This window comes from Zosterops lateralis (genome assembly GCF_965231275.1).
Source record: "Zosterops lateralis genome assembly, chromosome: 2".
Classification (NCBI taxonomy): Eukaryota; Metazoa; Chordata; class Aves; order Passeriformes; family Zosteropidae; genus Zosterops; species Zosterops lateralis.
In genome coordinates, this window is record NC_139763.1 from 15,183,098 (window position 1) to 15,200,353 (window position 17,256).

Below are 17,256 nucleotides of genomic sequence, written 5' to 3' on the forward strand. Positions count from 1 at the left end.
TATGGTCTTTTAGGAAATTTGACTACAGTTACAGAATTGAAAGCATATTTAGAATTGAGGGAGTGGAAACAGCAAGCACAAAAAAAGGCTTTTTTAGTATTGCTACCAAAACTTTTCAGGCCAACAAAGTGGGAAGGAACAGCAGCAGGGTAAACAGAGCCCTCCCTAGAGGACTTGGACTGTCTTCCCACTGTTGCCTGTGAAGTGTTTTACCATTTATGAGTAACCTTTTCCCAAGGAGAGCATCTGAAGCCAGACTCAGACAGGGCAGTGGCAGAGAGAGACCTTGCTGACACCATGAAGTGGAAAAATTAAATGTAAAATAGACCGGTTACACAACACCTGGCAAGAGAATTAATGCAGAACATGAAAAAGCCCCACCAGAAATATCTTCTCACTTGTAGAGATTCCTTGTTTCACCACCCAACCCAAAAGGGTCTCTGGTAGGGAGTAGCATAGCTCCATTGACAGTCCCCAACTGATTAACTGAACTGAGGAAACTCAGCAAGAAAAGAAATTTGGAAGAATGGCCATGTAAGAAATTCTCTTGTGAACTTCTTTTGCATATAAAAAGACAATCTAATCCATATATTTCAGGCAAAAGCAGACAACCTTTATTGGCAATGACACTCAGAACTATTAAAACCAAAAGAAAAGCAGGAATTCATTTCTTCTTTGCATTTTTAGCAGCACGGGCAATGGAAATCAAATAAAATTTTAGATGTGGCAACAAGGTATTTGTGGGCAAAATGCATGTATATGTATAACACTAACAAGCATGAAATTAAAACTATTCTTATTTTTGTTGACAGCTCATACTGCTTTCAGAATTGCTACTCAGTAAATGATTCAATATTTGGCTTTCAAACACTGCAGGCAATTTTTTCCCTTGAACTGCAATTTAAAATCAGGATATAGAGGTTTTGTATCCCATATTTTTTGTTTAGAATATGAACTGACTTCTGCAGTGGAGTTGCTTTTGCATATGAGAATTGAAGAAGCTTTATTTAATAAATTTTAAATTTTAATTAAAAAACATGCTCGGAAATGAACATACCTACTCCCAGTTGTTTATCTAAGGTAGTCATAATTTTAAACATAATTAGGCAGCATTTTTGGGTAAACTCAATCTCAGTTAACAGCAAAAAACAATGCCTTGGAAGCAACGGGACAAGTAGACAAGGCATAAAATGCTGATGGTCTTCAGCCCACAGGAGTGCAAATGCCCAGTCAGGTGCCACGGGAAGCCTCAAATGGGAATTAGGAATGAAAAATCAGATCACAAAAACAAAGCTCAGAAAAAGCAGACATTTAATTAACTTATTCCAGTGTCTGAGCATGCATGGGCTGTGTAGCCCAGAAGGATGTCAGGTGAAAAAAAAACCAAACCTCAACTTGGCAAATGTTCTTGGTTGTACCCGACAGATAGTGGATGCAGTAAGTTAGAATAACACCCTCCTTAGTGTCCCAGAAGTTGCTGCACTTCATGCTATTCAGTTTTGTAAGGAATACTTCTAATGTGAAACCTTACCTCAATTTCTCATGGCTCTGCTTATTTAAGACACTCCTGGGCATAAATTCCAGAGGGGAAGTTACAGTATCTTAACACTTCCTCCCTTGCCTGTCAGTGAGGATAAAACCAGGGGGTCAAATGACAGGACACCACTAATGATGTTCTCTCTAAAATGGAAAGAGGCTGTCAGAAAAGCAAACTGCCCTATTAATTTCAGCGACACATCCTCATCAACTCCAGTGTGCACAATCCAGGCTTTATGCATTCATCCTGACTCCCACATTTCATTGTTACCTAAAACCTGCCAAATTGAAGACACTCTACCTAAAATGCAGGGAAGCAAAACCTAGAAGTGTACACAGGGTACCACTTCATAACATAGTGTTTAATTAGCAAACATTGATCCTTCTGAGACATACCATTTGCACCATGCATTACAGCTCCCTCATTAAAGAGAAGGAAGCCTCCCTAGACCTGTATTCTAGAATTTGAAATACCTGATCTTATTTAGAGTATATTTTTCCCCAGCACTAACTCCTTCCTGAAGGCAAATGCTGCTCAGGATGTCTCATGGATACACCTTCTTGGGCACGTTGCATGATACTTGTTGCTAGTCATGGGAGTCCTTAACTCCTCTGTCCTATTTTGTGAAAGCACTGCCACCTTGAATTTCATTTCTGCAACTGGGAAGTTGCATTGGAGAAATTGTTCTGTGTCCCTTATTCTCTTGCTGGTTTGTAGACTTTGTTGAAAAAAAAAAAAAAAAAAAAAAAAAAAGAAGAAAACCACTCAGGCTTGGTATCTCAGCACAGCCATTTGATACCTCTTTCAGGTACCAGCCCTCCCTAACATAAAGGTGAGCTTTCCCAAAACCCTTTACAGGGACTGGACATCCCTCAGAGCTGCAAATGCCAACATTAGCTCCTGCACTTTTCAAAGGCCTTTGACAAAGTGTTTTCAGTAGTTCAGGGTCAAAAGGCAAGTTTCAGAGAGTGGAGCATGAGGCTACTGCGTTCCTCTGAGGCAGCATTCACAAGACTACATGGGACTAAGTAAGCAAGGGATGCCAGGAGATGTTGCAAACCTGCATGAGAGCTTGATGTGAGAGGTGATGGAGAAAATGCCAGGGAATACCTCTGAGTCTTCCCAGCCTTCAGAAGCACTGTGAAATCTTTTAAAGGTGACAGAAGCCACATGAGGAAGATTGTCACATCTTGTAAACACTCTGGAGGGTGAAACCAACGAAGCAAACAAGCAGCTCCCAGCCACTAATTGTCCCAGAAGGGGCAGACACTGATTTATTAAAATTTATATGAGACTTTGTTACAGTTGTCCACACTATATAGAAGGTATTCTAAAATTACGATGATGGGGCAGGAAAAAAAATTCTTAAATACATGTCAGGAAGAACTATAGTACCTAAGAGTGCAGAAAAGGGACTGAAAACTTTCAGAACAATGAGGCAAGAAACAACAGAGAAGGAAATGGGGTTTAACACTGCAAAGACAATCTAAGTAATTTCTTCCAGCTACAAATAACCTTTCAAACTCAAACACAGACATCAATACTTTTCTATCCATGTTCCCTGAATAAATTTTACGGGGTCAGCGTAGTGGAAAGTTCCCTTCCACACTATTGCAGGTCCCAGGTGTGAGCTCCCTGGAAAGAGCCCCAGCCAATCCTGCAGCACATGGAGGCAGCAGCAGAGCTCCTGTCCCAGCAGTCTGTGTGCAGGTGACAGCACCTGAAACTGCCACAGACACTGCTGCTCTCCAAAGACTTTTTCATGGAGTATGCAAAAAAGGTGCAGGTTCTTCTGCAGCCAAGTTGATGGGATCAACAGCCAGCTACACCCTGCAGAGAGCTAGTTACTTTTAGATGCTGAAAACCTAGTAAAGGACAAACCAGAGAAGTCTTTGAAAATGACCACCAAAGATAATTTCAAAAAATAAAGCAAAAAAAGAAACAAGCTTTCCTGGGACAAAACCTGGAAGCAGTCTCTCTAAAAGTGTTCTTTGCATTAAGTGGTAGAATCTATTGAAACAGAGTACAGACAGAGATGGGGCCAGAGGGAAGGGGGTGATAGTGTCAAGATACACTGTTGTCTCCTTCTATTACCTCCCACTAGGAGAAGACAAATATGAAAAGGCTCGACTTTTCCTTCACAACTGGATCACAGAAATGCCACAGCCTCCAACCTGCTCTCCATGTGCAGGCTGCCTCTGAACAGCACAGCAAGGGGCACTTTTGGTGCCACGGGTCTGAACATGGTTTTCCATTTGCATAGTCAGGAGCAAACACATAGAAAAGCTCAAATATCCCACAAGAGAATTCTCTTTGATTACAAAGCAAGAGACCATTACAAGATGGGGTCAATATGGAACATCTAAATGATTTACACAAAAGTCACTTGGGAAATAAAACAATCCATTAAGCAGTGCAATGTTAATGTGATATAACAGGACAAAAAGAAGCAACTGAACACACAACAAAGTTAGGTTCTGACAGATAAACATAGGAAGAGACAACTCATATTTTCAATTTACCATATGTATCTAGGCATTGTAGCAGAGCTGATACACAGAACTATTTGCAGGGTCAGTAAAATCTTGCAACATCTATTTAAGACATAAAGTGGTGGCTGACTGAGAGAAAATGTTTAATTGTAGCAAATCAGCATATAAAGTCAATAGAATTATGTTAAATTATATCAGCTGGGGACAGCATCTGAAAAAAGTGCGGAGCTCCTAGTTTGTGGTGCAGCTATTTGAAAACAATTCTGTAAGAGAAGTTGGAAGAAACAAGACTGCATTTTACTATTTAAGTTAAATTTATGTGATTCTAAAAGTGAGAATGTAAAAACAGGAAGCTGAGAAAACAAATGTTTGGCAATGACATCTGACAACAGCAAGGGAGCTGCATTCTTGTCCCACACAAAAAGCAGTAGGAATGATTAAGCTTTAAAACACACACATGTACACACAGGAACACATAATCATCCAAGAGCCCAGAACTACATCAGGATCACAAACATGTAAGGCAAATAAATATATTTTAAAGATTCTGATACCACATGAGGGAACATTGAACGTGAGCTTAAAACATTTCTGAGAGAGAGAGGATTTCCTTTCTCCAGTCAGTTGCAATGTTTCATTTTCCCAGAGCAATAGAAGCAAAGGAGGCAGTGAGGTAGCACACACAAGGTCACCCATCCTGGTAGTGACTTAGCAGATGTAAACAAATCTCTCAGCTCAGAAACTGGATTTTGCAGTTAAGAACACCACTTGCAGGAAATCCTCCTGCCTTTTATTGGTTAGGGCACTGGAAAAAGTCAGCGTTGCAAACAGAACATTGCAGTCATAGCAACAAGCAATTCAACACTTAAACTTTTCAACAGACAAGACAGTATTTTACTTCTGGTTTTATAATTTCAAGGTCAACAACTCATCATGAGCACTTGACTTGTCTAGCTGGTCATCAGTGTCTTAAAAATAATTTCCTGCTAAAGCCTCAACCAAGGAAACCTCCTCACTCAAAATATAAGTATGTGTATACAGGGAGACCACTTCAAAAATTACACGTTTGTTCTCCTTTTCTGGCAATTAGTATAGAAGGATGGAGAAAAGCCCAAGTCCATTAAATCAAGCACTGGCCTTTTACCAGTAATTAGCATGCTATAAAATGCTACAACCAGGTACACAAAGAGCATTGAAACTGAGATTTAAAACACTTAAAACCTTAGACCTTGCAACAGTATCTGTAATTAGTGCCCAAACAGCACAGCAAAGCCAGTGGAAAGTCTCCTTTACCCTTTCCATTTTCACTAAGGACTTTTTTAAAAAAATATTTTTTATATTGCTATCACTAAAAACCCATCGGAAAACCAAAACTGAAGGCTAAAAATAGGACAAAATGTTCTGCATGGTTGAAATTCAACCCTGTTAATTAGACAGCTTCACTTCACATTCAGTAAGAATCTAATACTACCCTAATAAATGTATCCGTTTTTTGCAAAGTTTCATGCATGAACACAAGCGAAATAGTGCCTTTTTAAACTTTTAATGCCATCGAATTTAATATCTGCAGAAGAAACCACTGTTTTCTCAAAGCAGCAGAAGAAAGTAAAGAATTGGAGATGTTTAGAAGGTAATGCCTGAAGCATAAGGGCAATGAAAAACTTTTGATTTCTCCCAAGTATACTAAATAACATCCACATGAATTTTAATACTCAACAAAGGTGCTAACTTTAATGAATCAACTTAGGTAGACAGTTAATCACACAAAGCTTTCACTACCCTTTCCTCTCTCTTAACCATTTTTGTACTTCTTTAATGCAGTGAAAAAGCTGAATTTGGAGGTACAGATAGCCGAGACCCTTGGAGAGCATCAAGGGCTATCCTGCCTTCTTTGCCACTTCAGATTACTTAATTGCAGTGTAACTCCACAAATCATGAGTGCAGACTTCACTGACTGACCCTACAACCTGGGTGTGGACTCAACTTTGCTAGCAGCACATGCTGAGAAGCTCCACAAATGACAGTGAAGGACAGAGCATGAAACAGACACAAAAATGTGTTTACATGTTCAGGAGGGGCAGGGACCTTCTCTAATCCCTGGTTATTTGGATTATGTTTGATAAGTAGCACTAATCTCTGTGGAGTTTATGTGCCATGTAACTGACAGTTACTCAGCATTATGATTTTTTTAAAGCCTTACTGGTCCCAGTTGTCCTCTATATTTTTTGTTTGTTTGTTTGTTTGAAATGCTTTTTGAATTTCTTTATAAATCACAATGAGAGGAACTGGGGAAAATACCCTCTCTTTTTTGACTTCTTACAGATTTTGGGATGTCTTGTGACCTGCCTTCCTGGATACTACACAATCACAGCCTGACTCTGCACTCCAGGGTTTACCAAGAGGTTTTTACAGCTCAGATGGGGCTGGCTGGAAATCTTACTAAGTATGTCCCTGAAACACATTTGTGCCAGTAGAGGACGATACTGCATGAGTGTGAAGGGGAAGAAAGCATGGAAGCAAAATCCATTTAAACTAGGAATTACTAGTGGAAGGTGATTGGTGACCAGCCTACAGGGAAATGTCTGGTGAGAGGTCATGCAGCACTCTGGTTATTAGGCCTCATACATAAGGCAGACCAAAGAGGTGTGCAACAAGGGGGACCTGGTAAAACATGGGGGATGTTGAAAGACTGTTGGGGATTTTTGATAGGAAAAAGGAAAAACAACTTCTACATTACACAAACAGGACACTTGAAAAGCCACAGAAATATCCCATACTTACTTTTATCTTCCTGGTTTTCTTCTGCTGCTTTGCCTTCCTCTTCCTCCTCCTCCTCAACCTCCTTTTGCTGTGCTTCCTCTTCTTGGTGGTCGGCAGCCCCAACTGAGAGGCTCTGGCAGCAGTGGTTGAAGCCGCTGTCCCGGGGCAGGGTGAAACTTCGGGGCTTTCCCCCATTCCCATTCAGCGCCTGCATCCGCTCGCCCTCCACCAGCGGGAAGGGGCCGTAGTGGTCTTGCAGGTGGCACTTCTGGGTGGGCAAGGTGGACTGCCGCCGGTGCTCGGGGGACACCACGGCCACCTCGGAGAACACCGAGTCCTCCAGCGGCAGCGTCTGCAGGTAGTGCAGTCCCGAGCTGGTGAGCGGCGTCTCGATGAGGTCCTGCCAGGAGCGCCGCTGGCTCGCCGTCTTGCGCACCGGGGACTCGGTGGTGCTGCCCGCCACCTCCGGGCGGAACTCCTCGTGCGACGACTGCGACTGGGACGTCTCCGTGGACGACAGGCGGCTGTGCTTGGGCTCCACGTAGGGGCTGGTGCAGCTCATCTGCAACGTCAACCAGGAGCAGCCTTCAGATCAATGCACACCAAGACCTACTGCTAATAATAACAACCTGCCGCTTCTCATTATTGCCGATGGCACCCGGTTCATTAATGATCTCAGACTTGCCTAATAACCTGTCCTGATCCTAATTTTAATGCATACCCGTGTCTGTATATGTCACACCTGTAGGTCAAATACTGATAGTTATTCATATTAAGTATCTTTACTATGTCATTTAATCCATAAAATAAGCCAAGAAAATTTGCAGAAAACTCAAAAAAATATTACAAAATATGGCACTATGGAAGACATAGAAGAGATGTACCTGATTCATTCAAAAACTTAAAAGTGCTATCCAAATGCCTGGTGTTATCCTATCTTGCTTTTCTTTGGAATCATGGTTTCAGTGTTTCAGTACTGTCATTCAAAGGTCTATAATTTTGTCAGATAAAGTACTGCCTTCAAATTAAACATCAAGAATGCTCTCTTTCCCCTGAATTTTCCAACTGTTCATTCCAAAAACCAAATCCAAGTAAGATGCATTAGTTAACACTGAGTATGTAGAGATGAAAGTTAAAATTTCCAGTGGAGAGCAAGTCAGAGGTCTACAATTTAGTTTTACATCAACAACTGCTTCAAGAAAAAAGAAAAAAAATAACAAACAAAATCCCCCTTTTTTTCTAATTCATATTTTTCTATAAGAGAAACCTACTTTTTCACAGTAACAGAACACCTGGTATCTCTTTTTGCAATACAAGACAGAATATTTTTATGTTTGCATTTCTCCAAAATTCAAGTGTAATTTTTTACTGTAAAGCTTCACAGCACAACTGCTGGAGCCTTAGAGAAGAGTCTGTGTTTTTCCTGAGGCAATAACATTTTCTCGGAAAGTTGATAAGGGGGTGGTGAGGGATTGCATGGATGAGTAGCTGTCCATCATTACTGAAGAACAAAAAGAAAGAATTCTGTAACTTAATCTATTTTGTACAGCAAGTGGGATTATAAATCCCTGTTCTCTACAAGCCAGTGGAAACAGCAATGATGGCCATTGAAGGCTGCAATGTGTGTTGCTTAACAAATACCTTAAGTCAAGCACTGGCTTAAAAAACATTGGGTTGAGCACTGTCCTGGGCCCAGGTGTGTGCTCCCGGGCAGGAGAGCAGGCAGGGGTGGCACTTTGGGCACACATCCCTAGGAACAACTGCAGGTGACTCACCGAGGGTGGCCGTGGGTACGTGTCATACGGGGGCGGGGGGCTGTCCTGCTTTGGCGTGGACGGAGTGTCAGCTTCCTCCTTGTCACTCTCGCTCCAGTAATCTGCAAGGTACGTAAGGATCAGGTCAGAAACTGCCAACACGTTCTGATGCATCTTTGTACCAGAGACTTGCTTTCACAAAAGCGGCTGGAAATTCCTCCTTTGGTATTACTGGCAGTGAAATGCTGATGCTGTCATTGTTAGCTGCTGTAACTTGGAATTGTCTTAATCTGAAGAGGGAAAATTCTAAACATTATGGGGTATCCTAAACTCAATGTCCCATTACAGAGCTACTGGATGACAATCTGAAAATGAGCCACAAATTTAACTCTTGTGCATGCCTTAGAAATGCAACAGGCATATAGAATTATCAGACTTTCAAATATTTATAAAGCCACAAAAATAATTATGATTGGACACGTACTGGCTGAAAAATACTGAAATGTTTTCTGAACAGAAATTATTAAAAATATAGCTTTGCTAAAGTCTTGTTGACTGCAAATAACATTAACAAATGTATTTAACCCATTGGCAAATCAAACAGATAGGGGTTATTGCACGTATGAATAATCAGTGCTACTTTTCTACCCATTTTCTCCATTATATTCTACCCACTAGACATGTTTTTCAATTCAGTTTCTAATAACAAACAGCTGTATTTAAGGCAAGACAGAAAAAGTTTATATCATATACGCTTCATAAAACAGCTGCTGCCCTCTTATCCATGCAAGAACATAAAGGGGATATGGTAAGGAAAAATACGAGAATGACATTTAATAACAGAGTGAAAAAGAAAGAATGAGAAAGTATAAAGAACACAGATTTTGTGGGCTAAATGTAATGGGCTACAACATTTCATTTTTTCAGGAAATCAAGTCTCGGCCAAGCTTATTTCAAAGGGGAAAAACACAGAGAAGGATACACTACATGGAAATTTATATTTATTCTATTACAAATATTTTTTGAAGCAGAACAGCATCTAACTAAAAGGACACTGAACCTTAATATTCCCTACAAAAAAACCCTACTTAACTGCTGACTCAGTTCAAGACAGACAACTCTTAACATTTTTGCACATTGTAAGACATATGCAAACATTTTTGCTGTCACTCAGTTTCTGGCTGTACTACCTTCCAGTATTTGGGTAAATTATTGTACGACAGGACACTCTAGCTCAGATTACTTACAGATCAATCACAGGCAATTTTCACTTCACCTCAAGTGTTCAACAAAGCGCATCATTTACTACTCTCTCTCTTTGATGAATAAGGAAAAAAGATTGATTGCTGCTTCACAAATGATCTAAACTAAAAATTTGAGCTGGCACAACATGTAATTTTGTCTTTAATGATTTTTTTTGTTACGATTACTGTATTGTATGATCAATGATCTACCATATTTAATCTTATTCAAGACTTAAAACATAAACTTATCTTTAAACGACACCATCTTGAATCAGAAGTCTCTATAGTTTTGTCTTTTTTTAAATTTTAATATTGGTGGGGACAGCCTTATTTATCTATTTAATTTTTTCACACAATAGCAATTCTTTTTACTCAAAGCCTTTTGATTTGCTTCCTGCAAGCTTACAGCTGAGACATTCTCTTTAAACAGTATAATAAATAAGTTGCATAAAGTTTTTATGACTACAAAATAAAAAAAAATCTTAACAGTTATGTCTCTAGACATCTGCAAATAATTAATTTCTGGTGAATGAAAGGCTAAAGCACTGAAAACTCTTTTCCTAAATAAATCCTAGTTTTAAGAAAACTTGTTTCCAGCAACTTAAAACACTTGAAAATATTGGCATGTAGGCATGTTTGTTCCTACTGCAGCAAAGTTTAATGGTGCAATGTGTGGTGAGAGACCTGTCAGAAGTGCATTTTTAAGTGACATTTCTGCAGACTTGGAGCTCAACTGTTTATTCTGAAAGCAAAATTTAGCAGTCTCAGTGCGGGTTCCAATTTTGGCTAAAACTACGAAGGTGTTCTTGCTGTCAAATCCACATAGAAGAAAACACTGTACGATGACGCTTTTGCACACCTTATCTCAGACAGGGAATTCTGTTGGCAGCCTATGGCTTGTCTTGAATACTTCTGCAGTAACAGGGGTCAATTTTCAGATAAAATCCATGAAAATGGCCTCCCACCAATTTTTATAAATGCTCTGCTTTTGGCAACTGACTCATTAGAGTCCATCTAAAACATGTATGATGCTATGAAACAGTTGCTGTATTTCTCTGTGTAGATGTGTCCAATTCAGTGATGGACAAGCTCTGTGCATCAGACATATCTTGAAAGTTTTCTCAGTGACTAATAGACTGAATATATTATACATAAACTAACAGCAACCTGCCATTTCCTGAAGAATTATACTCTATTTATATAAACTAAGGATTTTTTCCCTCTGATTTATATGACTGGTAAGTATGTAACTTCTCCATCCAAGGAAGTCCCTTGATGTATTGCTAACATGCATTGTATTTCATATGAAAAGATGAAGGTATTTTTATAAAACTGTTCTGTACAGAATGTAACATTTTATTCAGCAGTACACCCACAATTCAGTGATTCGTGCATCTCCGAAGCTCTTGAAATATATTTATGCACTTTAGATTCAGAACCATTCAACTCTTAATTGAGACAGATTTGACAACTCCTGTTGAATTGTTTCAGAGGTTTTATAAAGCTTTGCTGCAAGGGGCTGAACTGCACAGAAATAAAAGACCTTTTGTCAAATCAAATATGCAGATGACAATTGGTACAGTCACTGAATATAGAAAATTCCAGCTTCACAGTCTCTATAATTGCAAAAATGCTTGAAGTGATAGAGAGGTTTTACTTAGCTAACTTCATGCCTCTGCTAATTAGGGACACTAGTGAGCTGTGTAACAGCCCCTGTGCTGGGAGCCAGGGAAAATCACCAGAGGCATTCAAACAGTGCACAGCAGCGAGGGGGGAATGCCACCCTGCCTCCCACACTAAACACAACTAAGCAACACAAACAGGGTATAGCTCTACCTGCCTGTAACAAATCAACATGAATGAACAGTGTTAGAGTGGTAACAAAGAACTCTGTCAGTGCCTGGGATGTAATTTCCATAGTCAGTGGGGTTTCACTGATTATCTTCAATAGGGAGACATTTTAATAATAAGCTACATGAGGCCTGAATGCACATCATCTCACGTCTAGCTGGATCATCTGCTATTTTATTACTCAGTGATTTCTTAGTAGCAAAGATATTTCTCCACGTCCATCTGCATTTTGAAAGGTGTATCATGTGTAATTGTGCACTTGGACAGGATTAGTATAACATACACCTTTTCACTTACTGTCCCACATGGCATTGTAATTCTAGTGCCAACCTACTGTCAATAAAAATCATAATTTGGCTTTGAACGCCAAAACAGAGGATTTCCTCGAAGACTCGGAGATTCAGAGTTTGTTCACAGCCTCTTCAGGCAGTGACAACAGATGGTACACAGGTTCTTTCACACAGGTTATTGCTTAGGAAATATGGATTCCCAAACTGATTTCCAGGTTGGGTGAGGCACTAAGAACATGACTGAAGAATACTAAGCATGGTACTGCTACCCTGGGCTGTGTGAATGCAGAGGCTTGGTGTCAAAAATGACATGAGTATTTTGGGCCAAACCCCAAAATCTTTCTGATGAAGGCTTCAGAGCCACAAAATTAAAAATTGGGATTTTGATGAGTGGGAAGCAGGCAGACAGGCATCTGGATAAGTACTGGATCATCACAACCACTGCAATTTCCTGGTACCTGCTGCTAGGTACATATGTTAAAAAGAGCATGAATTCAAAGGTGATCTGCTTGCCAAAGCAGATACTTGCATAGGAACCCTCTTGTGCATCCACGGCACTGGCAATTCTAAGAAAAAACCTCCACAACACGATTGGACTGACCCTTTCTTTTTTCTGTCTGCAAACACAGGTTCTACTGCAACAGTTCAAAGCAAAGCAAAGCATTATTTTATACATGCTGCTTTTTTTAACCCATGAAATATTAGGCATAAAAAATAAATACATAAAATGCTGTAACCCTACAACTCCAAGTGAAATGCCAACAGGGCTGTAGGGCACACTGCAATACAGTAAAACCAGCAGAAATCACAAAATTTAAGTGGCCTTAAAATTAAAGTCCTTAGGGTAAATCCAATTATCTCAACAGGCTTTAGAAAAATGGTTTTGTTCTCAAGACCAATTTCATGCACTCCTGCCCTCTGTGAATTCAAGCACCAAATGCAATGTTTGAAATATTTTTTTAGCCTCCAGATTTTAACTTTTTTCTGGTAAGGGACACATTCCTTGGTACCACACAGTGGAGCTTCCTGGTAGTATATCTGCTTTTTTAGCTGGCTTGTACAGACTTCTCAGAAATAATCCAGTGTCTGCAGATCAGAGTCCAAAGGAGTTAACCCAAACTCCTGACAGAGAAGGAATTCTCTAAAGCAATAACAGCAATACCCATATGTGATTTGCTCTCAGATGATGAGAATGAGGCCTGATACAGAAAGGGAAAAGAGAACAGATGAACTTGTGATAAGAGCTGACAGAAAGGACCAAAATAACAACACATTACCTTGCTCTTGTTTGATCCTCTCTCTTTCTGCATAGCCAGCAGCAAGCATGTTAATTCTGTTGAGCCATCTGAAATAATATTTAAAAAAAGCAGTGATATCAATCCAGTCTCTTAATTTTTGTATTCATTTCTAGCAAAAACAAAGCTAGAAGCACCTGAAGGAGATTAAGGACTACGTTATATCAGACAGCTGTTCTCTTTGATACTCTTATTCAGGGAGTCTCCAAAGATTTATGATTTTGCTGTTGAACAAACTGTTTTCACAGCAAGGATTTTATTTCAAATGGAAAACCATGCATGATGTCAAACATCTGTAAAAAAAAGGATTTAGAGATAATCAAAGAGCTGTTAAGTCTGCTGCTCACAGATATGCCATCACACAAATACTCCTGCTGTTCTGATTTCTTAAGAATAAATACCACTTTTCAGAGATTTAAGCAATATTTTAAGGCCTGAATTGGCAACTTAGCAGAGGAACAGAGCAGAAAACAGCAGTAAAAAGAACAGGTTCACTCCCAAACAGACATTGTGGTTTAATTATGCCATTATGTTTTAGAGCTTACCTACAGTGCTGTGTACAAAGAGAAGGAGGCATATCAGAATTCACTTTTGTGTTTATGTCAAAGAATTGCAGGGAGAAGGATATGCTTCAGTGCAATTCACATCTAAGGCTTTAATCTCAATTTAGCCTTGAAAAAGTGATTCCATAAATTTCACAAATTAAAAAAAAAAAAAAACAAACAAAACAACAAACAAAACCACAGAAAAAAGCCCAGCATCCGAACACAAAAAAACCTCCCAAAACCCAAACCAAAAGCAAAATGAGCTATTGCTGTTGCTGCTCTCTCCTAGTAGGGCTGTCATTGCCAAGCATACACTGAGCTGTCTGTAGCAGGGTAGTTTCAATCTGTGCTCTTCCCCCACGGGGCTCTCAGTGTATTCATTAGCCAAATGCTTACACTGAATCAGGTCCTTCATCAACGAGGCTTTAAACCACCACGGCAATCTCCCGTGTTGTCCATTCCATGGTAAACCTGGAATTACTTGCTCCAGTCATCCCATAGTCAGGATTTGACAGGCCTGGTTTGCCAACCTACTGGCTTGCAGTTTAACTGCTAGGGGTATACAGAAAGACAACTCCAGTCAGGTTTGTGTTTTCTTCAGGAATGGGAAACCCCTGCTTCAGAAACCTGTGCCTGATGGGTTTTGTTTGCACACTGCACGCACAAAACAGGATGCTTGTCTCAGCAGAGGACACACCTTTGTCATGACACCTGCATGCCTGTCTTCAAGACACTGCAGTGCAGGGACAGCATTAAGTCATAAAATACAGCTGCTTTCCTAGAAATTGATTCCTGCCATCATGGAGTCAGAGAAATACAGAATGCTTTAGGCTGGAGGGATCTTAACAATCTTCTAGTTAGAAAACCCCCTGGCATGGGCAGGGACACTTCCCACCGACTGTCACTGTCCTTCCACAAACAGTAACCATATTTTTTATCTGTAAAGCAAATTAATGGTCCATAAATCATTCTCCATTGGGAAGAAAGCTAGGGATTTCCTCTCAAAGTGATTGCAGAATACTTCATGTTACCACACAATCAAAATTTCTGCCTAAAGAATAGGGAAGCTGAAGAGGACACTTAAAATTTGAGTTGTAATTGTCAGAAAGTGCCATACTGCTGTAAACAAAAGCAGCACACAGGAACAGAAATCCAACAAACCTCATCTCAGACAATGATTTTGTATTTTCAAAGATGACCCACTACAAAGCTATATTTTAGGCTCATATTCTTGATATGTGAAGACCTCCTCTGGGGAATAAAGCTCAACTGGCAGCTCAAATCAGAGGCACAGAGGCAGAGACATCACCTAAAGCACTCCAGCCCCATGCTGCAGAGGGACCACAAAGGCCACAGACTTGTGTGTGTCCAAAAGGTAAAGCAGCACAAGATGCTCTGTCAAATGGCATGGCAGACAGTGGGGATGGTGCTTTGCTTCCCTCTCACCTATTCAGGAGTTCACACTCCCAGTTCATCTCCCGGTTTACCACGCTCACCTGCACTGCCAGCAAGGAACAGCCACCTATGAACCCCACTGTGTGAGGCTGCTGACCACAAAGCACTAGACAATACAGCTATAAAGGTTCTCCTGTCCTTCATTCTATCCTAAACATGAGACAACATTTCCTGGTAAGAGTGCTTATTAGTGAGGTAAACAATTAAATTAATGAACACTTAACTGACAGTCAATTGATGCTGCTTACAGAGATGACAGAGAAATGTTTCCATAAAAACATAATTTCCTGAAAAGTACAACCTAATGAGAACCCAGGAAATGGGTACCATTCTCTCACTCTTGAGAGCAGACTGACTTCAATGACTTTCTGCAGGTCAATGATCTGTGTTGAGGTTTGGACTATGACCTGCAGTGCCTGTGGGGTGAAACAGAAGGTACTGATGTGGTTGTCAACTGTGAACAACCACAGCATTTAAGTAGTTTGCCAGTCTGGAAGCTAAAGGCATGGCATTGATGACTTCTGCATATTTTCTGATATGTGGCTGCTAAAGCTTCTTCAAATATGGTTAGAGAACTAATATTATTTTAATAAAGCATGGCCAGAGTTCTGTTCATTCAAGTTAGAATAGTATGAGAAATCCAACACACTTGACTTGTATCAAAAGGGAAATGTACAGATCTCCTGCAGAATGGAAGAGGAGTAATGCATGCCTGCACTACAATGCACTGGGGACAAAAGTTCCAATCATACAGCTGCACAAATGTTTCTTAATATGCATTTTAATGGATACAAATCCCTAGGACATGAGAAGATTCTTATCTTTCTTCCCTTCCGTGTGTGTATCCTGGTAGGCACTGTAACCTTTGGAGGGCAAGAGGCCAAGAAAACATTGTTTCTTTACAGCAAACACAGCTTCAATTTTCTTGTGAGAATTGTAAGATTTGTTTTCTAGGTATGACAATTAATTAAGTGTCACTGGTACTGCACTAGTCATTGAGGTTTCCTTTTTTTTTTTTTTTTTCTTTTTAAGAACAGCACATTCATTTCTTGTCAGTATTTAATTAAAACAGTTTTATGACACATAGAACAGGAGTAAAACCCCCTGACTTTCTGCAGACCTGCAATTTCTGTAAGGAAAGACATACAGTACTCTCTCACAGACTAGTAGGAAACATTTCTCTCCTATCTCACATTCAGGTAGATGAATTTTAGTCAAATTCACTTTAGTCAGATCACTTTTAGTCAAAGCAGGGTGTCAAATTCTTCTTAATCATAAAACTCAATGCTATAGGATGAACTTGCTGTATGTGACTATGGATACCTTAAGAGTATCTGTGAGTACCTGAATGCAGTTTAACCAGAGTGAAGAGAATAACAATTAATTTCCAAGCAACACATTTCCACGATCGCACACTTACACTAGAAAATAGTTTTTTGCATCTATAAAGGATAGTCTGTCCTTCTCACACAGAAAAAGCTCATAGGTAAAAAGAACATTTTACTGGTGTGACCATATAAATTAAAGGGACTTCAGATGCTACAGCAACAAAGTTCAGTGATTACAGCTCTCCAGGCTCCTTACCAGCACGATGGTGTGGCACAGTCATAAAAGTAGTAAGAAAATATGAACAGTGAAAGAGTTACCTGAGATTAAAATACTCATTTTATGCGAGTAGATATACACAAACAAAAACTTCATAGCTGGCAAACCTTTTTTATATATAAACAACTGAATTATTTTATACAAGGGATGAAGGAATTGATCCATTTAAAATTTTCAGTCTATGTATTAGCAGTTTTCTACTGTTGTTTCTTCTGTTTCAAGTATAAACAAAACTGAAATGACTGCCTGATACACAACTAGAATCTATGTCAGACAAAAAAAAGAACATAAAATGATCAAAAGAATATTAATTTAATTTCATAATATTCTGTGTTTTACTTCATCTAGGCATCTAGGATAATAAAATACTCTTAGACAGGAAATATTTTATTACCCATGCATTTGAAAGACTATTTTTAGTCACTTTT

At 39.6% G+C, this 17,256-nt stretch overlaps 1 protein-coding gene across 1 annotated transcript in view; it reads right to left on the reverse strand.

The window, feature by feature from the left end:
* The window catches only part of CNKSR2 (connector enhancer of kinase suppressor of Ras 2), a gene marked incomplete at both ends in the record, with an annotated part of 168,637 nt that overhangs the window by 28,090 nt on the left and 123,291 nt on the right, over positions 1–17,256 (reverse strand). Inside the window, 3 exons of the mRNA XM_083854476.1 lie at positions 6,811–7,351; positions 8,565–8,665; positions 13,206–13,273. Coding sequence (XP_083710602.1) covers positions 6,811–7,351; positions 8,565–8,665; positions 13,206–13,273 — 710 coding nt within the window. The remainder of the gene's footprint in view (positions 1–6,810; positions 7,352–8,564; positions 8,666–13,205; positions 13,274–17,256) is intronic.